The 25,904-nt window shown below is 40.4% G+C and overlaps 1 protein-coding gene across 2 annotated transcripts in view; it reads right to left on the reverse strand.

Moving 5' to 3' along the window:
* Window positions 1-1,107: 1,107 nt before the first annotated feature.
* The window catches only part of LOC139465303 (abdominal ganglion neuropeptides L5-67-like), a 43,767-nt gene continuing 18,970 nt past the window's right edge, over window positions 1,108-25,904 (reverse strand). Inside the window, exons 1-4 of one of the 2 annotated variants that reach the window (XM_071246988.1) lie at window positions 24,840-25,072; window positions 17,210-17,354; window positions 6,720-6,867; window positions 1,108-1,877 (exon numbers count right to left, since the gene is read on the reverse strand). In XM_071246988.1, coding sequence (XP_071103089.1) covers window positions 1,862-1,877; window positions 6,720-6,867; window positions 17,210-17,351 — 306 coding nt within the window. In that variant the 5' untranslated portion in view covers window positions 17,352-17,354; window positions 24,840-25,072 and the 3' untranslated portion in view covers window positions 1,108-1,861. Of the gene's footprint in view, window positions 1,878-6,719; window positions 6,868-17,209; window positions 17,355-24,839; window positions 25,073-25,904 lie in introns of those variants that run through there. The other variant, XM_071246987.1, reaches the window with a different exon arrangement.

Consider the following 25,904-nt stretch of genomic DNA (forward strand, 5'->3'; position numbering starts at 1 on the left):
TCAGCTACACCCCGCTCCTGTGTAGGTATCTCATTGTTGACTATAGGTTGATGTCGTGAAGGTATGACATTGTCAGCTACGCCCCGCTCCCCTGTAGGTATGACAGTGTCAGGTACACCCAACTCCCCTGTAGGTATGACAGTGTCAGCTTCACCCCATTCCCATGTAGGTATGACAATGTCAGCTACACCCAACTCCTGTGTAGGTATGACATTGTTGACTATAGGTTGATGTCGTGAAGGTATGACAGTGTCAGCTACACCCCACTCCCGTGTAGGTATGACAGTGTCAGCTTCACCCCACTCCCATGTAGGTATGACAATGTCAGCTACACCCAACTCCTGTGTAGGTATGACATTGTTGACTATAGGTTGATGTCGTGAAGGTATGACAGTGTCAGCTTCACCCCACTCCCCTGTAGGTATGACATTGTCAACTTCACCCCACTCCCGTGTAGGTATGACAGTGTCTATTGGATACTGTAGTAGAACTATGATAGTGCTGGCTACTGGATACTGTAGTATAACTATGATAGTGCCGGCTACTGGATACTCTAGTATAACTATGATAGTGCTGGCTACTGGATACTGTAGTTTAACTATGATAGTGCTGGCTATTGGATTCTGTAGTATAACTATGATAGTGCAGGCTATTGGATTCTGTAGTATAACTATGAAAGTGCCGGGTACTGGTCACTGTAGTATAACTATGAAAGTGCCGGCTACTGGATACTGTAGTATAACTTTCATAGTGCTGGCTACTGGAAGCTGTAGTATAACTATGATAGTGCCGGCTATTGGATACTGTAGTATAACTATGATAGTGCTGGCTACTGGATACTGTAGTATAACTATGATAGTGCCGGGTACTGATTACTTTAGTATAACTATGATAGTGCTGGTCACTGGATACTGTAGTATAACTATGATAGTGCCGGCTTTTGGATACTGTAGTATAACTGTGATAGTGCTGGCTACTGGATACTGTGGTAAAAAGGATGATGGTACTGACTGCAGGACGCCCTCTTTATCACACAGTATCCACACTTCCCTGATCTCACTCACAGCCGCGGGCAAATGATATTTGAAGAAACGCATAATCATCCATCACATGTTTATTGTCTTTGCAACAGAACACTGTGAAATAGAGGCGGCCATTTGATCACATGGACACATCTGGTTACCGTCAACAGAGCAACATATCCGAGCAAAACCTGGCTGGGCAATTGGTAATGGCGTGGCAATGGCATGTAGCGTTAATCTCGCGGATAAGTACGTGTGGCAATTATGGCCACATCTGTAATAATTCATTCATTTATGAAAATTCCATTGAAATCTTATGGGGTCAGAATCTAACATCGGTAGCAGTCAAATAATGCACTTCAGTTCCAAAACCATTTCCTTAAAGGAATCAGCGGTTCCTTTACTGAGTGAAGCACTTTGTGGTCGGTATGGTCTATGTCTTGTGCATAGTGTACTTACCATCACCCAATGTTAACACTACATGCCAGCACACAACCATTTTTTCAGCATTCGGATATGGACATTAGATATATCTTTGACTTACGACTGATATATAGTAACATATTTAATGGACTATCTTGGTCTGTTAGGTGCAGTTTCTCCTGAGATAGAAATCTTATCACAAAATTACAACAGCAGAACTAAAGTGTCTTTGAAGAATCATTCGAGTCTGAATACACTTCATGAATGTGACTGTCAGAGAGGAGTGACGTGATCATCTCGTGCGGATGACGTCACGTCTACGTCATAACTACGTCATTATTAGGGTAGAGCTGGTGATGGTATGAAACAACGGGTCTTTCCCTTCCGGTCGCAGCTATGGTTGATGCCTCAGCGTCTTACTTGCGTTTGTTCCTGGAACACAAATGAGAACATTGTAGATTTTAAAGAGCGACAATTGCAGGAAGGAGTATGTGTATTCAAGGCGTGACTGAGTCATTATTGCTTAAAGCCGCATCAGCAAGCTTGCAGCTATTCACGGCGAATTGTGTATTTAGGTTATAAACATAATACCAGGAAATCTCATTTGGCACCGACGGCGTTAGCGAGAGGTTTCAAATTTTAAATTTCCGGGCATCGAATGCTCAAACAGATTTGGTAAATAGAATGGTAAAAAAGCAACTCAATCGAAAGTGTGTTGAAGGGGATTGATCATGCCGAAGATGTTCTCAAAGTGGTATCCGTGTTCCAAAGATAAATGGCATGGGTTTCTTTAAAATTGGGGATGGAGGAAACAAATATGCCTGTGAAGAAAAATATTCATACACAGTGAAAAGTCCAGTGCCCTTTACCAATGTTTATCAACCAATCAGATGACAGTACACTCTCAGAACCATTTCACAATAATTGATGTGCAATGGTAAATCTGAATTGTAGGTGCAATGAATTTGCAAGCGATACCAAACCCAAACTGCTTAAATGGCAAGTGTGCTTGACCACGCATGAACGACCTTCTATGATTCCATTCTTAAGGTTGTTTTTATATGAATTTATTTTCACATATAAAAAAAATGAATATATAAACAATATGTAAAGAAAGTGTATGATACTGTTCTAAAGAGAAAAATGTTCTTACTTCAGAAACAATGCATCAACTCTTGGTGTGTAAAAATACTTTGTACGCGGTTGCAAAGATACTCCATCATAAAATATTCAGAATTAAGAATTTTAACCGCGACGTGTTGATCAACTCTTACTCTCAACAGCCTCTACGACAACCACCCACTCTATTTTTGTACAATGTAATTCCAGAGGCCGGATATTTAAATATTTAAAAATTAAGTAATGAATACGACGAGGCCAGGCAACACCTTGGCGTCATAGTCTCACTGAGAAAGGTTAGCAGTATTCAAAGCGTTCGCGCCCTTGAAGGTGTTTTGCTATTAGAATTAAATACTGAATGTCTCAACAAACTTTGTAATCTTTCACCTCAGTTGCAGATTCATTAAGGAATAATCTCAATATTCTACAAAGGTTGATAGTTTCCCTTGACCCAACGTGTTATCTGGTTAGACATCCCATAGCGCTGTTTGCTCGGGATTTAATAAGTAAATGTTCCGCAGTTGTCCAAATAGAATTACGTGAATCCGATGAGCATCAAATGGTCAAACGTGAATATTGACGGAGATGTAGTTGACAAGAGAACGATGTAAACGTTGACAGAAGACTAATATCGCATCTCAAAGGAAGACGCCATCGCTCCCAAGGGAGCAGTCATTATTTAATTGTCACCCACATCGTTAGTCGGCATAAATCTGATGGACTATAAAGGACAGGATGAGCATATTGGTATGTGTGTCAGCACGTTTTCATACACACAAGGGATGACTTATTATTCATAACACGTCGTATATAATCCGGCTGTTCGGAACTACTGAGGCAAGGAATGCTCCCTGGACCGGGGGACTGAATATGAAAACTATCGTATTTGGACTTGTAATGTAATTTGGTCATTACGATGCTCCCTCGATACTCTCCCGTCTACACCAATGTGATCAGTCCAAGATAAGCCTGTAGACAAATATGAAGTTTAAAACACGACGACGCATTCCATATTGAGCGCTTGTCATTTGAAGTTCATTGGTACGTCCATCTTAAACGAGATGCCAAAGCGACATGGGATCTTCTGATGGTGTGAAGCCATCAATCGACATATTCTTTAAAGTGCCACAGAGGAGACCGTGAAGAATGGTTTTCATCTACGTGGGTTATGTCTCAGTCTTTTTTTTGTGGAAATGACACGCGAAAGAAAATAACAGAATAAACCTTTCAGTTGTAACTACAGTAAACTACGGTTATAACGAACTACTAATTTTAGTTCGTTATAACCGTAGTTCGTTATAAGCATATATACAGCTTAACTACAGCAAATAGTCGGGACCAAAAAAGTAAGTTCGTTATATCCGTCAGTTCATTATAAGCGTGTTCGTTATAACCGTAGTTTACTGTACTTTCGACTTTATGGAATACAGTCTTTCATGGCTAATTCAAAACAATTTTGAACTCAAGCTGGAACAACGGTACCCGCTTTGCTTAAGGAACTGGGTGTTTGGGTGAAGAATTGGAAGTTGTGTCTTTAAACGTTTGTATCTTCAAAGAATCAACCATTTTTTTCTTCGTTGATTAGCATTTAGAAGTTGAAGTACTGAGTAAGGATAAGATTTATGGATGAACAACTTCTTTATTACAATTAAGAGCGACGTTTCGGTGTTGGTTCTAACACCGCTATCAAGCAAGTGTTTTACTTCAGGAAGGGGGTGAGTATGGTTTTACGCCGCTTTTAGCAATATTCCAGAAATATCACGGCGGGGGACACCAGAAATGGGCTTCACACATTGTACCCATGTCGGGAATCGAACCCGGGTCTTAGGCGTGACGAGCCACCAGTACGCTATTAATACAGAATACGGAATTGAAAACGGTCTCTGTCTTCTTCTTTTTGTGTATTGTGAAATGCATACGTCATCTTTTTTGTGTATTCTGAAACGTATATGTGATGTACATGTATTAGTCTCTCGCGAACACATGGTATTATCACTGTTTGATGGAGATTCATAAACACATGCTGACGGATAGTCAGAATCTTCCAAAGGTCTGTGCTTTCAGCAGATATTTCTTATTATTATGGGGGCGGTGGGGTAGCCTAGTGGTTATAGCGTTCGTCACGCAAAAGGCCCGGGTTCAATTCCCCCATGGAATGAAGCCCAATTCGGGTGCCCACCGCTGTCATATTGCTGGAATATGCTAAAAGCGGAGTAAAACCCAACTCACTACCGTGTACATCCAGATCCATCAAACCTGGGGCACGGGTGTCCCAGTCGTCTAAGGCGCCGCGATTCGCTGTGCAGAGTTGCGTCCCTTGGGCACGCCAGAAACCTATGATTATGGGTTCGAAACCCGGTTCGCCCCGATTATGTTTCTAGGATTGTCAGCACCATACCCGTGCTCGTGGGTTTCACCGAAGTGGTAAACGTCTGAGACCTGCATCACTTCGGGCTTTCCTCCCACATTAAGCTGACACACCGCGATATAACTGGAATACTGTTAAAAGCGGCGTTAAACCCAACTCACTCACTCCATCAAACCACTTTCAGTCGAGTGTTTCAAAGTAGTCGTAAGAATAACATACAGTCTCTCGATTCAGTAGACTGTAACTCCTTACTACGGAATACAAGGAGAGAGAAAGCATTAATACGTTTAGCCCATGCCGAGAAACAATAAACAAGTAATGCTTTCTCTTTCCATGAGGCATAAAAGCAGAAATAGGGATAACTAACAGCTGGGCACCAAACAGATTACACTTTACATCAGTGATTTTTACTGTTATCGTGCCACATCCATCCCCTACTGCAGGCCATGAAGGGGCTGCTGACGCATACACACGTCGAACAGCCACGCCATTACATCACGTCACAGCTCACGGAACCACCAGAGCGTTTTGGATGACGCTGATGTCAAACAAACTAAGAAAAAACGCGGCGTGAACACCGCGGTTTGGTGCTGTGGTCGTTACGCGTGCCACGGAAGAGTCCATTTCCATTAAACAGGGGACTGAGGTGGAGTGTGACAGGCTGCACGTGGAGCCGTCAATGGGCCACGTCGGCTCGACCCATGCACCGTAGCTCTTCACAATACGGAATTAATTGTAAAGGACTAGCTGTGTTCGACCGCTTAGACATTAATCATTGATTAATCGTTAATCCGACATGAATCGTCTTTCAGAACAGAACATATCTCTCGATTATCAACCGGAACCAATCCCCTACGGCGTTAAAAGCATAATAATGATAAAAATCGCTGATAACTCCAAGTGCGAAAAGGGTAAGAGTGTCCTGCTCTACCTGCCACTCACAGAATGTTTACTAAAAAGTATGTGGTTGTTTTGTTGCCTTTCGATAACCAGCAACTATAAATTACGAAAATCTTCCACATCTGCTGCTGTTATCGACTGGACAGAGAAAGCAGATCCGCGTGTGAGATCTAAATTTTACCTAACCTTGTTTTGCCGTAGTTTGTACTGCCAATTTGCAGCCTTGTCATTTAGGTTCTGATAAAATACATTGCCATGGCTTTAAATAATCTTCACAAAGTACACGTTTAGAAAAGATGAGATTTTTCTGTGACACTTTCTTTCCATTTTCGATGTTGAAGTTTGTTTGTTATCTTTTATTGATCAGTCAGAATTATGACCCCTAATCACCGGGATGGCTATATCATGTGACCTTAGAGTAAAACTGAAAGAAAATGCGGAAGTACAAACAATATAAACACATGTAGTATTGTCCGTATCGCTTTTGTCGTGTGTGTACGTCTGCGTTCGTGTGTCTGTGTTTCTGTAACACAGAGTAACACAGAGGTAGAATATGTTAAATGTATTGACGTTCCAAAGTCATGAGAAGGTTTGTTTGTTTGTTTGTTTGTTTAACGCCGCACTCAGCAATATTCGAACTATGTAACGGCGTTCTGTAAATAATCGTGCTTGGACCAGACAATCCAGTGATTAACATCATGAGCATCGATTCATGTAATTGGGATACGATGACATGCATCAACCAAGTCAGCGAGTCTGACCACCCGACCCCGTTAGTCGCCTATTACGACAAGCATAGTCGCCTTTTACGGCAAGCATGGGTTGCTGAAGACCTATTCTACCCCGGATCTTCACAGGTCCATGAGGATGTGGGAGATATGACGTACCATAAACATTTCCTGAAACCAGGGACATTGGACTCCGTGCAGAGTCTGTCGAGGAGCCTGAGGACGCTGCCATCACTGTGTGTCTCTAGTTTTTCTATAGGAATCTCATACGGCGAGGAGGCAGGCTCGGGGGAGTGGTTTGATGAATCTGGAAGAAAACGGCAGTGGTGAAATGTAAATGAAAACGACCAAACCATTTCCATTATCATTAGAAATGGCTGCTTGAAATCTTGATTGCACGGTTACGACTATATGTGTTTAAGAATCACCAAAATAGTGATGACACCAGGTGTTAGCGAAAAGGTAACCGTATCTTACCCCACCGGTGCATCCACCACAAACACATGCAAAGGCATGTCAATTGTTCGCCCGAACAAAACACGTGAACATATGGTACAAGTCAAAATAGGGAACTTCATCCAGGTAGGCTCGAAACTTATGTATACAGTGTATGTATGTAAGTATGCTGCGTTCCGACCAGCAGTTGAGCAAGCTAAAACTACAGTTAGGTCAATTACCATGGCAACATATTCAGGGGTAAGACATGGCACGTAATGAGTAAGACATCGACCGTGGAGTATCTGTGTGTGTTAAGATGAGGGGGAATGTTCAGATTAATTTCAAGATATACAATCGTACAATCGTACAACACTTCAATTCCAGTACATCCAGCATCCCCAGCGTATAATTAAAAAAAAACACATTTTCAAAGTATCTCTGTTATATTCATAAACACGTATTTAATCGGCCATGGGTGAGGTGAAAAGGGGTTTAACGTCGCGTTATTGTGCCTTTATAGCGACGTGCATGCACGTGTGTGTGTGCGTGTTTGTGGCTGCTTGTACTAGTCCGGACTGATGCCGATTTTATAGTGCGAGCCCACTGAGATACCATGCCGCAGTTTAACATGAATACCCCATTCACACACAGTATACTGACTCCGAGCTGACCAGTCCTTGTTTAAGCCCCTTAATGCCGGGCGCCAGACAGGGTAACAACAAGTACCATTTTTTAACGTCTTTTGGTACGACGCTGCCTGGGTTCGAACCCCGAACCTTCCGCTCTCCGGGCGAACGTTCAACCACTGTACCACGGAGACGGTTACATCAGCCATGGGAAAAGACGCGCGGGATATATATACCTTTTTAACATTAGCAGCAGGTACCAACTAATGTCACATCTGAAATGATGATCTTGTAATGATGCCTACCAGGAATGCCACTGGGCGATCACATGTACGGCATTATCTTCATCAAAAAAGCCTGTGGTCATTGCACTACGTATGCAAGCGTGTATTGAAAGCGTCTTTATGTAAGTGCACATGCATATCTACAACATGGGCTTCTATCTTGAGGAATATAGAACCACAATAAAAGAAACCATTTCTAGTGCCATGTTACTCCTGGATTAAACGGGGCATTAAATATTTCATCTCTGCCACATGAAACAGGATATATTGAAGGTCGATGGACAAATCAAATATCCAAATACAAATTTCTCCGAAAACTAATTTAGCATATACTTTTGTCTGAGTCCTTCCTGTGTGAAATATTTCTTGTGGGAGAGCAGATCGAATATGTACCATTACATCGTACTCGATAAAGATTCATTTGTCGTCAAACAAATTCCTCGGAAAAGAACTTTTGCATATACTATTGTCTGGGTCCATCCTGTATGAAATGTCTCTTGTAGTTGAGTAGATCGAATGTGCCTAACTACATCGTGTTACTCTAAACAGACTCGCGAAACTAAGCACACAGATCGACCACTTCCGGCTATTTTCGTAGAACTTCGTGTCTGTTGCCTCGAATGACGTCATAGCCTTCATCCGTGTCTTTGAGAAATCTATTCCTCTTACTGAAACACGATGCTGCGGGTGGTGTTTCGTTCTGCTTTCCTTGTCATACGATTGTGTTGGTATTGTATTGTCGAAATGTTAAACGAAATCAGCGAGCACACCGCCAACCGGAAGTATGCTCCAGCAGACCGGAAACTTAGCATGTGTCCACCATTTTGAATTTCACGCTCTGCTCTATTTTGCCTGAACAATGGCCCCGTTCTGTCAGACTAAACGTTATGGCGTATACCGACTAATTCCCTATTACCGTTATTGACAGATTCAATGTCTTTATCTCGCACTTATTTAGAAAAGTACTTCGAGGAGGAAGCGTGCCTGGCACACATTGTATGTGCCATATCGATGTTGTACCATGTCGTGAGAGTATTGACATAAACAATTAAAAGAAATAATATCGTTCTTTTCTATTTGGTGTTGGTAGACTGGGATCACTGCGTCGCCAACATGCTCAGCGAGGAGAGATAATGTCAGATTTAAGTACTACCTGCAAGGCAATGTTTTTTAGTTATTCGTGTATTTTACTCTTAAACAATAACACTAATGCACTTTCGTCTCAGCGTTCAATAGTGAAAAACTCGATGAAGTGATAAAGAATGTCTCAAAACTTACACAACGATGACACGTGCTGTCTCTTGCAAACTGGCTAACAATTGTACAGGATGACAACTATGGGCATGCTGTTTATCTTTGAAATCTTCGAAGAAAGAGTGTGCTCGATTGTACGTAATAAGATGTGAAATCTAGACACCAAAATCTGGGAGCTGTTGGCATATTGATAGACATGAAGGGAAATTGACTGTTGGAAGTTAAAGTCATCGCTGTTGCAATGGTATATGATATATGCTGTTTCATCACTATAATAGCTAACCCCCGGGGTCCAGAGAGGAGTGCGCATGTTCAAGTCACTGGGCATTAATTTCAACTCCGGACTATTGAACCAAGAGTGTGACTGGTGCCAAGAATGTCTCAACAGGCAATATTGGCCCAAGACACACATGAAATATTTACACATGTGTCCATCAAAAAGTGTGTTTAAATTAGCCTATGAATCTTGGTATTATTTCTGGGCCAGGATCAAGAAATAAATTGCTTATGGGTGTATAAGTTTAATCCATGATATTGATTTTGTAAAGCAGACTTCTCGAAGAAACAGATGGACGAACCACATCGGTCAACATGTCTCAGTCGTATCAAATGGTTGAACATGTATTATTTAATATTGTATAATTCGGATATGATCAAGGAGCGGTGAGGTGAAAATGGGTTTATAAGAATATTGCACTTATATAGCGACTTGCATGCACATGTGTGGTGTGTGTGTGTGTGTGTGTGTGTGTGTGTGTGTGTGTGTGTGTGTGTGTGTGTGTCTGTGTGTGTGTGTGTCTGTGTGTGTGTGGATGCTTGTACTAGTAAGGACGAACGCTGAATTTATAGTGCTAGCTCACTGAGATAGTATGTCGCAGTTTAACATGAAAACCACACTCAGACACAGTATACTGACTCCGAGCCGACCAGTCCTTGTTTTAGACCCTTAAAGCCGAGCCCCAGGTAGGGTAACAACAAGTACCATCTTTTAACGTCTCTGGTATGACGCGGCCGGGGTTCGAACCCTCGACCTTCCGCTCTCCGGGCGGACGCTCTACCAATAGACCATGGAGGTTTTTAGGATATGATCATAACACTAGACATAAACTACACCGACACTAACACTAACACTAGACACATACTACACTGTCCGACACTAACACTAAACACATACTACACTGTCCGACACTAACACTAACACTTGACACATACTACACTGTCCGATACTAACAACACTAACACTATACATATACTACACTGTCCGACACTAACACTATACATATACCACACTGTCCGACACTAACAACACTAACACTATACATATACTACACTGTCCGACACTAACACTATACATATACTACACTGTCCGACACTAACACTAACACTTGACATATACCACACTGTCCGACACTAACAACACTAACACTATACATATACTACACTGTCCGACACTAACACTAGACACATACTACACTGTCCGACACTTACACTAACACTAGACATATACTACACTGTCCGACACTAACACTAGACACATACTACACTGTCCGACACTAACAACACCAACGCTAGACAAATACTACACTATATTCCAGCTGTATGAAGGCGGTCTGTAAATAATCGAGCCTGGACCACAATCTGACATCATGAGCATCGATCCAAGTAATTGGAATACGATGACATGCATCAACCAAGTCAGCGAGCCTGACCACCTGATCCCATTAGTTGCCTCTTACGACAAGCATAGTCGCCTTTTACGGCAAGCATAGGTTGCTGAAGACCTATTCTACCCTGAGCATCACTATACTAGTCGGTCGACCAAAGGCCTTGCTATAAGTGACATGCCAAATAATGCCACATATACTGCCAGTATGTTAACTGAGGTAGAAATCCTACCAAAACCTGCATGAGTTCTATCAACTTTTGACTTGACTCTAATGCCTGAAGACTTGTCCATTCCTCTCTTGTACTGGATTCCGAAGCTCCATACAAATCCATACAAATAGAGATGTAATGCTCCATGTAGCAAATGTACCAACAAATCATGTCTGAAAGATTAACCATAATCCTAAATACAATCACGGAAGGACTTTCTGTAGTATTTGAGACAAGTGGAATTAATATTATGTGGTTTCTCAAACTGTCAAAGGATTTGCTTGACTTTTTACAATACCCCAAAAGAACAAGGTTCAATTCTGTTAAAACATTTGATTTTCAACATTGTACACAACTATTCCACATGACAAACTTAATGAAAAACTTAATTCCGTAATACATGTGGCTTTTGTTACAAAACGTGGTGACCATAGAATAGTTGCATATTTAACTTCAGAGGTTCAGGTCAAATTGTCATAAATGAAAGCAAATGCCGTCTGAAATTTACTGAGAAAACAATAGGTGAAAACCTGGACTTCCTCGTTGATAACATCTATGTAAAATTTGGGGGTAAGACATTTTGGCAAGACGTAGGCCTCCACATGGGCACCGGTTGTGCTCCCCTTCTTGTTGATCTGTTTCTTCATGCACATGAATCAGAATTTCTGCTGGGATTGGCAAAGTCAAATAAAAGTAATTTGGCCTTGAAGTTGAACTAAAGCTTCAGGTATATCGATCATCTGATATCGTCCAATAACCATCAAAAAGCCAATTCCCTTCCACTAATCTACCCACCATAAGAAGACCAGTGAGACCGCGTCATCTGTTTCATATTTAGATCCGAGAGTGACAAAACTCACTCCACAAGACTTTTGACAAGAGGAATGATGTCAATTTCCAATTGTCAGCTTTCCCTTTATGTCGAGCAATATTCCTGCAGCTCCAGCCCTTGGTGTCTATATTTCACAATTTTGAGGTACAATCGAGCGTGCTCTTTCTACCAAGATTTCAAAGAGCGTCATAAACTCATAAACACATGCTCATAAAATAGTCGGAATCTTAAAATCTTATGAATATTGAAAGGGTTGTGTCAATTTTATTATTTGATCATGTAAGGAAATTCTAAAGTGATGCAGACCGTTTACATTCTGTCTGCTAACAAGAGTGGGCGAGTAAGGTGTTACTCTTTGAGCAGTACCAAAGTGGGACAAATCGGAAATGGTATACCCTTGTTGAGAAACAAACCACTGTCTTCAGCTAACGAGCCATCGCTTAAACCACGAGGCTACCCCACCATATAGGTAAGCTGTTCATACTAGCTGCGTGTATGTACGCTCAACAATAATACTATAGTAGATTTTGTTTTCCTTTTCCGCCTTTCATTAGCATAATGTTTGAGGTGGTGTGGTGAAATTGGGTTTAACGTCGCGTTCAAGATTATTGCACTAATATAGCGACGTGCATGAACGCGTGTGTGTGTGTGCGTGTGTGCGTGCGTGCGTGTGTGTGTGTGTGGATGCTTGTACTAGTCCGGACTAATGCTGATTTTATGGTGCTAGTCCATTGAAATACCATGCCGCAGTTTAACATGAATACTCCACTCAGACACATTATACTGACTCCGAGCCGACTAGTCCTTATTTTAGCCCCTTTATCCGAGCGCCAAGCAGGGTAACAACAAGTACCATCTTTTCTAACGTCTTTTGGAATGACGCGGTCGGGGATCTCAGGGCGGACGTTCTACCACCACACCATGGAGACGGTCTCCATAATGTTTGAAATGAAATCATGAAAAATGCTTCGTTTCATATTTAAAGGAACATATGAATGTGTCTGATAGGAGAGCATAAAAACATGGTTCGTTTTCAGACATTCAGCGACATATCAACGTTCATCATGATCGTTATTTACGCAGCTGTTTAAATGTTTTTACTGTATTTACAGCACTTATAATTACGGAATAAAATAATAAACATCTGATACCAGGAGACCTGATTAACAGTATTCCAGTTATATCACGGCGTGTCAGCTTAATGTGGGAGGAGAGCCCGAAGTGATGCAGGTCTCAGACGTTTACCACTTCGGTGAAACCCACGAGCACGGGCATGGTGCTGACAAACTTAGAAACATAATCGGGGCGAATCGGGATTCGAACCCACAATCATAGGTTTCTGGCGTGCACAAGGGACGCAACTCATCACATGTATGAGAGCGTGAACAAAACCATTAGAGCAATATCATTTCACGATTTCACGTGACAATTCGTTCCTCACGAGCAAGGTGTTAGTTTTGTCTCAAATTGACAAACACCTGGTTGAGCATGAATATGCTTTTACTGTAGTATGTTCAATGCCTAGAACTACTAAGTTAGAGCTTGAAAGACCACGATATACTTTATTGCCTAGTTCGCGAAGGTCGTACAGCATTGCTTGTGTCCATAGCTATGAAGTTCAAATTACCAGAGTTTCCTCTCGTCATTGGATTTAAGGTCACTAAGAAACTGACAGCAGTTTTGATTATTTTGATAAAGCTGTCAATTTTAACGGAGTAATTGGATATCAATTTCAACTCAAATAATGATTATTTATAAAGATTGAAATGAATGTCATGCGAATTCCATACACATTTCTTGAATGGCATGTTAAGTTGACTAGCTGGCGCTAATGGAAACTGCAACCAGTTATATATTACATGTGAGGTGAGGTGACGTTGGTGACGTCGCGTCCAAGATTATTGCACTTATGTGACGTGCATGCACGCCCGCGTGTGTGTGTGTGTGTGTGGCTGCTTGTACTAGTCCGGACTAATGCTGATTTTAAAATGCAAGCCCACTGAGACACCATGTCGTAGTTTAACATGAATACCCCACTAAGACTCAGTATACTGACTCCGAGCCGACCAGTCCACGTTTATGGCCCCTAATGCTGAGCGCCAGACAGGGTAACAACAAATACAATCTTTTAACGTCTCGAACCACAGACCTTCGACAGCTCTCCTGGAGGACGCTCTACCACGAGACCACGTCATGGACAGAACAAAAGCAATGACAATCTTGGAATATTACTGTTATGATTGCCTGAGTTTAGATTGTACGCAATATGAGTAGTGTTGAATATCGTTGAACGAAACTATACACCATGGGCAGTTTTCCTATAGTAGTACTAAGTATAGCAGACAATCACGAGATCGTGATAAAACGAGTCAGTATGTAAAACGCAAACGAGAAGATAGGCAACTTTCCCTTCATGTCGAGCAATATACAAGCAGGTCCAGTCTTCAGTGTCTACATTTCACAACGTTTGAGGACCGCCTCCGTGGTCTAGTGGTAGAGCGTCCGCCCGGAGAGCGGAAGGTCCGGGGTTCGATCCCCAGCCGCGTCATACCAAAAGATGTTAAAAAATGGTACTTGTTGTTACCCTGTCTGGCGCTCGGCATTAAGAGGCTAAAACAAGGACTGGTCGGCTCGGAGTCAGTATACTGTGTCTGAGTGGGGTATTCATGTTAAACTGCCGCATGTTATCTCAGTGTGCTAGCACTATAAATCGGCATCAGTCCGGACTAGTACAAGCAGCCACACACACACACACATACACGTGCATGCACGTCGCTATATAAGTGCAATAATCTTGGACGCGACGTTAAACCCCATTTCACCTCACCACAACGATGGAGGCACAAACGAGATGATCTTTCTTCAAAGATTTCAAAGAGCGTCATACGAGTGTTGCTCAAACGTTGTTTGATCAGGTTTACAACACAAGTTTTTTTTACATGTGGAGGACATTTCCAAAACTGACGCATCATTGCCAGATGCTATTTCCTTTTGACTTGTAGCACATGTTCCCGTGTTTTTCTTTGTATGTGTTTTGGACAGGTGCCACCGGTGGTGCAGGTTGGTAAATCAGTAGAAAGGAATTGGTTATTTGACCATTATTGAACGCCAATAGATCATCCATATACCGCCGCGATATAACTGGAATACTGTTAAAAGCGACGTTAAACCCAACTCACTCACTCACTCATCCATATACCTGAAGTTAAAATCCTTGGCTGAAGTCCTCAAATCATAGAACATTTGGAAAGCATTCCCGGGGCCTTGAATGTTGTAACCCTGATATCCTGTCTGCATTAGTGGATTAATACGTCAAAATATACCTATATACCTGTATTTTGTCCAATGCACATATTTAAGCACAGGTGGTAAATTCCATGGTTTAAGATGTAATTGATTTCTAAATACCTTGAGAAAGGATATTATATCGCTTTGAACGCCAAATAAATTATTCAAAGCACGACAATAAGAAACATAAGAATGGCCCTTCTAGTATTCCAGAGGATATACTACAAACACAACCATACATTTAATGGTCATGGGTTAGTATTTTGGCCTCTAGATCTGCATTCGGCGTAGTTGCAGAAAACAAAATGTGTTAGTTAAAAAAGATAACAGGGATTTGTGCATGCTGTTTAATAGGATGTTAAATATCGATTCCGAGTATGGAATGTACATGCCGCTGATCTTGCCCTTTTGATTATTCCGACGAAACAAATGTCATGTTTTGGACAAGACGTACCATACCACAGGGTCCCCGGAACGAGGCGCAGCTAATACCCATAAGTAATTACTTAATAATGACTGGAATATTAGTCGATAATGATATCATAACCCCTGTTGGGTTCTCTAGTCTCATCTCACTGTACCAGCAGGTAGGCAGAAGCACTGCAGGATCTGTTATGATGCACTATTGATTATAATTAGATATTAGAGCCTTATTAATTACCTGGTCAAATAACTGGACTGATTATTACCATTTTTAGAAGTAATCAATGGCGTTTCACGACGTAAGTAAAGTAATCATGAAAAATATTTTAAAGGAACAAAATATTCAAAGTAGACACAATTTATGGATAACAACTTCTTTAATTAATGTAAAGGCGTCGTTTCGGTAAAGATCCTTAAACCATTGTCAAGCAAGACTTAGGCCCCCCAAAATAACTCAAATCATAAACGTCATTGTAACACTTTATCTGCCATATAATTAGCACTTCAGTTAGTGCCTTGCCTTGTACATAAACTAACTCTAGTACAGATGTGTCAGCCACATAGGAAGGTTAGATCTATGTTAAGGAGACACCACTGTCTTTTAGAGACCTTCCTGTTACGTAATAAAAGCAAACGCAAAATGCTTAACGGCACGGTAAACTTGGATATGCTATTCTTTTTGTTTTCAAATGAGAAGACACGTTTTAGTTTGAATTCATTTCTATTCATGACACGTGGAATGGTGGTGCATTTGAAACCCCAAGCATGGATGTCGAAATAGACCTTTTTCCATATTTATACCACCAGGCAAAATTAAGACAGTGGTTCTTGTTGTTTTAAAGGCAAGACTCTCATTTAAAAAAATAAAAATATATCTCAGAATGTTATTAATGGAACGACCCGTCATACACCAAATTTACACCATCAGGCAAAATTAAGACAATGGTTCTTGTTGTTTCAAAGGCAAGACTCTTATTAAAAAAATAAAAATATGTCAGAATTTTATTCATGGAACGACCCGTCATACACCAAATTTACACCACCAGGCAAAATTAAGACAATGGTTCTTGTTGTTTCAAAGGCAAGACTCTCATGTAAAAAATAATTATGTAAGAATTTATTCATGGAACGACACATGTGGTGATAACCATTCCAAGAAAGTTAATGAAAGATTTCCTTCAATCTCTATGTCAGTCATAAAGGACCCATGCCATGAAGGCCATAATTAACCATGGTCGTAATAAACAGAAGCACTTCTTTCCAAGATGTGCAAGGTTCATTTTAGATTATCTGGACTCATTAAAAACTGTTCTGCAAGATAATCTATCCTTTTACGGTGGTCATGTCATTGTAGGCAACATCATCATTACTGTTTGTGTCAAACTTTACATGTATAAACAACATGATTAAGAAGCGCTAGACCGCCAGTCCCTGGACAACACATACATGACATCCAGTTTTGTGTTGTCTGTTTACTTGATGGTTGGGGAAGAGGTGTCCGAGTTAAGTAACTGATATATGGCTAAATGTGGGAATGTTTGGTTATTATTTAGTAACGCTGCTATGGAACGTGTCGCTTTATGACTGGATGTCTGTGCTTGTTGCTTAATAATTCAGAAAGGTACCTACCTTCATTTATAAGAAGTGGCAAGTTGTTTTGTACCCTCTTTCCAAATCGTCCTTGGGGTCGCCACTGGGGAGCGCCATTCCCGGTTGTGAAGGTCAAAAGAAGGACAGTGGTTATGCAGAGAACGATCTCGGCCAACTTCATTATCTGAAAAACAAACAATTGATTAATACATATGCACAAACACCTGACATCAATCAATTACTACCACGCGAAGCAATACATCTCATTATAGAGAATGGCTTCGTAAATGTGTATAATTATGTCCCTTGGATAATGCTCTTTATGCCAACATTGCACTAATGAAAGCCGAGGAAGTCCTTTGGGTATAGTTGTGTCTAATTACTTTTACAAACAGATAGATTCGCAGGAGGACAGGTCGCATAAGTATTGGGATCAGTTTCACACATAGCAATTGCCTTTATAAACCTAAGAACAAAACATACCAGGCTATTCAATTTGGTTTTGCATTTTGTTCAAGTGTTCAAAGTACCAATGTGTTTTGTTTAAAAATATGCCGCGTGTCACCCATCTGCAACGCACATTTTGTTATATTTTCTGGCGCACTGTTTCATATAACTTAAACCTCATTATGTAATTCATAAGGATATTGTAATTTTAGAGACTAATAGTCATTTGAAACAAAACTACACTGTACAACATAATTGTGATGAGACTGTGCAGCGAGAGTTATCAATAAAAACTTGAATGTCTTTGAAATAGGATTAGAGAGAAATTTGAAAGTGAACGCGTCAACATGCACAGTTTTTCGTCTGCGGAGTTGGTGAGTGGTTGAGACTCCAGATCCGCTAAAATGATTATCTTTTGCCTGTCATTACCAAACCCGTGCTGAGTGGTAAACACACGTGTATTTGTCTATTTACCAGTCTACCAACATGTGTACTTGTTTATTTACCAGTTTACCAACACGTGCATTTGTTTATTTATCAGTCTACCAACATGTGTACTTGTTATTTACCAGTCTACCAACATGTTTTCTTGTTTATTTACCAGTTTACCAACACGTGTATTTGTTTATTTATCAGTCTACCAACATGTGTACTTGTTTACATACCAGACTTTAAACATGAGGGCTGTTTATATGCCAACCTTCACACATGTATACTCCTTTATTTGCCGATCCACCCACATAAGCTTTCTTGTATATAAGTCAATGTATAAAAACATATCTATATATATATATGCCTTCTACAAACATATATGTTTTCTGTACATGCCAGTGTACAACATGTGTTCGTGTTTGCATGGCGGTTAACAAACATGTGTTTTCAATTTGGAAAGGGGTTTGTCACATTTATTTGTATAAATGAGCTAGCAGAAAAAAACATATGGTCCGGGATATTCCGGGAACCAGTCTTTCAGACAAACCTATTACTCCTTCTTCTGGTTCATCGATTGGTACATCCTTTGCAGAGCTGTACTAGGAGAGCCTTGTGAACAAATTAAATGACAAGTCGTCCCTATAATCTATTTACACATATTAGCCAAATCCCCGTGTTGATACTCAGAGAGAAAAGTGTTATGTTCCAAGTGCTCAGGGCAATACTAAAGTAAATAAGGACTACAACGTTTATCTCCGTAACAGTAACGAGGCACCTGCCTTACGGTACTTGCTCCCAATCACAGTGGATGCATATATGCTTAACCGTTATGGTAAACCCCAATTCAGAAGTTATTAAGGCATCTTAAATAAATGTGTTAAGATGGTAGTCGTTTTTGTATCTCGGTCAATGTAAAAGTAATAATGTAAATATAAAAATAGATAAATCACTTTGAAATCTTTACATTTTTGAAGAAGCACTTACGTAAAGGTAAAGTGAACATATTCAGTCCTATATCCATTAAAATTATGAGAAGAAGTTTTTAAGAGATGTTTCGTGGGGTCGGATATGATTGAAGTTCTTCGTGTGAATGGCCCCCGCTGTCTGTGAGGCAATTAAACACGCTCACCCCCAACACCAGGACTGGTCCGTAATACTGCAGCAAAGTGTCGGTTCAATAATATGACAGATAATAACTCTCCATGAGATTCTATCTGAATGAGACACTCTAATGCGATGACAATTGTTAATAATTAATAGTGGACTGATTGATCCATAGTGATGATGTTTTAACCGAGAAACCAAAGAAACAGACACATATTGTAAGCAAAATTGGCATATTTGTGTCTTTCCAAAAGAAGAACAATTCCGTAAGGGTCAGTTAAAGGATGTTTTGAGGAATTGCTTAATGTTTAAGCAGGTAGAAATGTACCTTGAGAGTCTAAAGCAACACGAGTTTTTTCTCGTGTTTTCCTAATTCGACAATAATTGTTTCTTCAACGTTTAGTCAAGAAGACATCCCCACGGGCACAAAGGGTGCTCCCCTTCTTGCTGATCTGTTTCTTTATGCATAAGAAACAGAAATACTGCTCGGGTTGGCAAGATCAAAACACGGGAATTTGGCCAAGAAGTTTAACTTGAGCTTGAGGTAAATCGATCATCTGACATTGTTCAGTAATGGTCAAATAACGAATTCCCTTCCACTGACTTATCCACCTAAGCTAAAAACAAAATGACCGCCTCGTCAGTTTCATATTTAGATCTATGTATAAAGATTCAGAGTGACAAAGAGTTTCCACAAGAGGGATGACTTCAACTTTCCAAAACTCAACTTTCCCTTTATGTTGAGCAATATCCCTGCAGCACCAACTTTTGGTGCCTTCACTTTGCAAATTTTGAGACACAGCCGAGAATGCTCTGTTGATCACTTACAGCAATAAAAATCTTTGAAAGTTTCAAATGGTTTTAGGGGCACGGGTGGCCCAGTCGTTGCGTCACTTGGGGACGCCAGAAACCTATGATTGTGGGTTCGAATCCCGGTTCGCCCCGATTATGTTTCTAGATTTGTCAGCACCATACCCGTGCTCGTGGGTTTCACCGAAGTGGCAAACGTCTGAGACCTGCATCACTTCGGGCTTTCCTCCCATATTAAGCTGACACGCCGTGGTATAACTGAAAAACTGTTAAAAGCGGCGTTAAACCAAACTCACTCACTCACTCATGATGAGATCCACAGCACAAGTATGACTTATGACTGGCAAATGTAACTTGGGCGATTCTGGGACTCAAACCTACTTTAATGGGATCCTAACACAGATGGAGGATGCAATTCTGCATGAAAGGGTTGTTTCTTCAAACAAAGAAAACTGACAAAGATAATTTTTACAATCATAAGAAATATCTACCAAAATTCAATTTACGATTCCGACAATATCATAAGCATGTGTCTATAAATCACTAACATATAGCAATGGTACCAGATGTTCGCGGAAAGGTGGGTGTATCCGTCCCCACCTGTACCAATCGTCACAAACACACGCAAAGGCAAGTCATCTATTCACCTGAGAAAACAGAACATATGGTACAAGTCAAAATAGGGAGTCAGAAAAATGAGCCAGGCATATTTTTTTGTCACTGATTGGAAATACCCCCCACACGTCTGTCATGAAACGCTTTGAAAGCTACATGTATACATACAAAAAAATGTGGAATACATTTGGATTTGTGCCAGATGCCGGTATACATATCGCTGTAGAAATAGGCATTTTAAAGAAATGGGGATCTTTCCCCTAATGATCACATGCCTAAATACATCACAAATATTCTTCCTGTATGAGGTTTATGATTGAGCACATGTATGTTTATCGATCAATACACGGGCATTCAGGATACACAATTTAATATATTCTCAATAATAAATCATACCTGACATTTGCTCATGTTTTATTTAAAAGAGCCACAAGAAAATATCACTATATGCACATTAGAAGTGAGGATTATATTTTCGGTTGCATCATACAGCGTTTATGTATTGCAGCATATAAACTATAGGGTAACAGAAAGTGGTTGGTGTTGACTATTACTGATACAAGGAAATGATATTTTAAAGGTGATGTATTTGATACGGGTTTCCCAGGCGATATTGACCTTTAAACTTTGCGGTGGCTCGGCGAGTGTTTTCAGCCTAGTGACGTCTTGGTTGCGTTTGTAATGTTTTGGTCAATATTTCTTTTCAAGTAAATACTTTCTTTTGTTGGTTGTTTATATTTGAACAGCGTATTACGCCAATGGGGTGTTTACTGCCTTATTTGAATACAACTTGACAATATTGATGATTACAGACCATAATGTTATATGGTGACCTGACCATGCATGGGCATAGCTAGGATATCACGGGGCGTCAGCTTCGTGTTGGAGGAACGTATTATCATTTTTATTTTTTATTTTTTTTTTGGGGGGGGGGGGGGGGGGGGCACTTTGACAATGCTGCTGACTAAGACCAATATTCAAGGCGAATCAGGGATTCAAACGCACGATCATAAGATTCTGGTGTGACTAAGGGACGCAACTCGGTTCCTGCACCAGTGTCCCCGTCCCTTGAAAATATTGTATTTCAGTAAAAGGCACATGTTGTTCTGGTTTTGCTTCATTGGGTCTGTGGATAAAACTTTATTCTAGGTATTTATGAATTAGATTCTGTTTCAAAGGCATGTTGAGAAACACTCGGTTCTGTTGTCAGGATACGTTGAACACCCACAGACTCTGTGTCTCTTCCAGACGTATGTAGACAACAATAGACACTATGTATGTTCTAATCTATTTACATCATGTCCACCATTTATAGCACCTACAAAACTCGAGCACATTTACCAATCACCTTAACATTACTTGCCAAGTTCTGTTCGTTTCGTTGAAATAACAGCTACCAAATCACTCTATGTATGTTCTAACCTATTTACATCATGTCCACCATTTATAGCACCTACAAACCTCGAGCTCATTCACCAATCACCTTAACATTACTTGCCAAGTTCTATCTGTTCGTTTCGTTGAACCAACACCTACCTAATCACAAGTACATACAAATACTACAACGCATAGAGTCACATACTGTATACAAACTGCATAAAACACATACATCACAGTTCATCAACGGATAATCAATTAGTCCTGATGTCAGTAAATATTTAGGTGTTAATTTCAGAAATTTCTCCTATGAAGCCGTCGAAGAAGACTACATTCGTTAGCCGTCCGTGAGGACTTCGTGGGTTCGAATCCAGCTGGCAACATGCGCTATTTTATGAAGTTGTTCTATCATGAAGGTAAATGATAGGGGAAAAGTAGTTCCGTCATTGCCAAGTGGTGATAAACTAACAATGCATTTAGAGCACGGTCAGAGACAAAGAAGCTGCGTTTTGTAGGCTCTATTGCAGGGAATACAGACAACAGAGTACTCTATTGCTGAGGTACGTAGACCACAATGTGCTCTATTGCAGATATATGAAGACAACAATAGACTCTATTGCTGAGGTACGTAGACACAACTAGGCTCTACTGCACAGATATGGAAACAACAATAGACTCTATTCCACAAATATGTTGACACCAGTATGCTCTAATGCACAGATATGTAGATGCATGTAAATATACACAGAAACTATGGACTACACTTTCTAAAAAATGGGGTTTTAAACTCATATGATTATGTCGTCTTGACGTGAATATATCGAATACGGTTACGCATACTGTTCAAAACATGGAGCTTTTGTTAAAAGAAGAGTGAGTGAGTGAGGGAGGGAGGGAGTGAGGGAGGGAGCGAGCGAGTGACACTCAGCATTATTTAAGCCATCTGGCGTCTCTATGCAGATAATCTAGTCTGACCAAACAAATCGGTGAGTGTACCGTTAACATATATGCCCGTGTCAAAGACTTTGTGAGAGAAAATGGCGACCCCCGGAGTTACAATGGTATGAACGTATTTCAGTGCATAATGTTGTGCGAGACCTTTCCTGTTTATTGTTCATCCTGACACTTGTGTATGAAGGTAACAACTCCAGCCACAACAGGCTTATAATGTCTAAGATACCTCCTCTTGAAGAACTATCCACGGAAACAAATTTTAATGGTAAAATGCAATATTCAAACTTAAACCTAATTTACATTTATAAAGTCAATATAAATTCAATATCAAGGCGACAGAATTTCGTTATGCGCTTTCTTTTTTCTTAATGTGTTTCCTAGCAAGTTTTCATGGAACGTAGAACCAATTTTCGCAAAACAAACAACACGAACTGCTTACGGTTTTGTGCGTTTAACCTTTAAAAAGTAAAATAGGTTTGGTTGAAAAACACTCCAAGGATTCTGATCGATTCAAAGGCATGAGTCCTTCCACCAAAACATTTCAGAGGAATGTTTTTAGTTATTTAATGTAGGTTTTGGGATAGAATAGATCCCAAGAAACGTGACTCGCTGACTGGGTTGACTGCATGTCATCGTATCTCAATTGCGAGGATCGATGCTCATGGTGTCAATCCCGGGATTGTCTGGCCCAGGCTCGATTATTTACAGATCGTCGTCGTGTAATTGGCATATATATTGCTGCGGCCTTAAACCACAAACAAATAAAACAAACGTTATCTTACTTGTGTCGTTTTGGAAATATTTTACAAAAGAAATTCTACAAGGTTCATTCGGAATAAGCACCTCATTATATCCCATAAGCAATGTAGTGCTAACATTATATATGGATGAAAAAGCTTGTGAAAACAAATAATTAAGGGATGGTCTCAATATAAGTACTTGATTAGATAAACGGAGAGTCTGTTCTTCTTGTATACATTAGTTAGATTTATAGATATACATATGCAATTGGTCCATACTAAATCTAGAAAACCGTCTTGTTCAATATTTACTGAAATGTCCTCTTACTTTGTTTTACATAAATTCAACGCCAGATTAAACTCAGTCTAGAATATCTGTCGAAACAAATTCCATATTGCATAAAAGGCATTTACATTTACTGAAATGTCCTCTTACTTTTTTATATACATTCAACGCCAGAGAAATCTCAGTCTCGAATATCTGTCGAAACAAATTCCTTTTTGCATAAAAGGCAAACTTGGTAATGAAAATTATGTCAATAGATGACTGAAAATGAATGATCACACTAGGTGTTCGCGAAAAGATACTCAGTCCTGATTTACCGGCAGCGGCTCCATTGACACATTGTTTTACCCAGCCAATAAGTGCTAGTGATTATATAGATGGGAAAACTCTAGGAATTTTACAATTTATAGTATGGCACATTATCACGCTGAAAACTAAATCCTCCGAATGTCCCCACATAATTTCTGGAATAACGTTACCAGTCCTTTGATGGTGAATTATTGATTGAAAAGCTTAACTGTAAGCAATGGCCGTCACTTCTCAAAAGAAATCAATTTATGTGTCTCAAAGAAGACAACTACTTTTCGAAAAACTAGATAGATGACTGACAGGATCTTATTGTATATGTTTACTGTTAACATATTACAATCAGCTACAATTGATTTAAAGAAAACCCTGGTCAGAGACCCAAAATGAGTTCATATTCCATCGGCAATACTTTCCTTGCGCTCTCTAAGATGCACACACAGTACATCAGGACGTTACCTGTCTCAATGTATCTATTTGCCAAATCATGTCAGTTTTTCGAAATGGCAGTTACTTTTCAAAAGCCAAAACATTAACCGTCAAATATTACATGAAAAAAGACGTGGAACGCATCTTTGAGGAGAAAATAACAACTTACATGCAATTTCTGTGTACGGGCCTTAGTGTCAGGTGTGAGGATGGAGACGGTGGACCGGTGTTCTCAAACTTCCTGGTCTTTAAGCATATAAACTTCCACAAGGCCCGCAACCCTGTTCGCCTATCTCCGTGCAACGACCGAGCTTCTAGTGAGAGCTCCTTTTAAAGAGATAAAACTTGCGGGGGGCTCATTAATCAAGCTCGTGCATTGACAAGCCCAGAGGACTGCGGGGAGTTAGTCTCCGCTAATCATATCATCGATAAGAGGGCCGGGGAACTCTCCAGTGTAGAGGCGAAAACTCTCCACTTCCTCCTCCCACGAGCCTCGTCTCCAGATCTGTTGAGCATGTCAACAAGATGAGTCTTTGGAAACTTAGACAATCATAAGAATTCGAATGAGACAGATCATTTAAAGCTGTCTCCGAAACGCGTTTGGACGCTTACTATCAATACACAATAGTTCAGCGTTGCTGCTTATTCAACGTTATACACTAAGCTGGCATAACATTGGAAAGTAATGGTGTCTATAAACAAATGGTGTAAGGATGGAAAGTATTATGAATGACAAATTCGGTGACTTAATGTGAAATAACAGACGGTTTCAGTCTAGTTATTTGAAATCATGTACATCTCCATGTTGCCTTAGCACTTCGTGCCAAAGACCCTGGCTCGATTCCTCCACGTGGGTGGGTGGGGGGGGGGGGGGGGGGGGGGGGAGGGGGGGGGGAGGAGTAGGGAGTGCACTTAAAATATTATTTTAAATGGCACATAATTCGGGAAATAATTTGTGTTTGATGGTAAAGGGTAAGTGAAATAATGATTGTATTTTGAAGGCATGACACCAAATACATTATTCATATTGTTTTCTACAAGTCAACTTGATTGTATTGCTTGGGGGTGGGGTGGGATGGGGGTGGGGGCTATCCTGCATCCCACTCGGAAACCGCGTATGTCCCCTGTCCGTGACTTGAATGGAATATTGCCTATAGGAATAGCCTGTTGACTCGCCCACTCATGTGACAGAACCCTGCTTACACCAGCAGAAGTTGTATCTTGTTACACTAAC

This window comes from Haliotis cracherodii, unplaced genomic scaffold, assembly GCF_022045235.1.
Source record: "Haliotis cracherodii isolate W230 unplaced genomic scaffold, xgHalCrac1.p SCAF_18, whole genome shotgun sequence".
In the NCBI taxonomy this organism is placed as follows: domain Eukaryota; kingdom Metazoa; phylum Mollusca; class Gastropoda; order Lepetellida; family Haliotidae; genus Haliotis; species Haliotis cracherodii.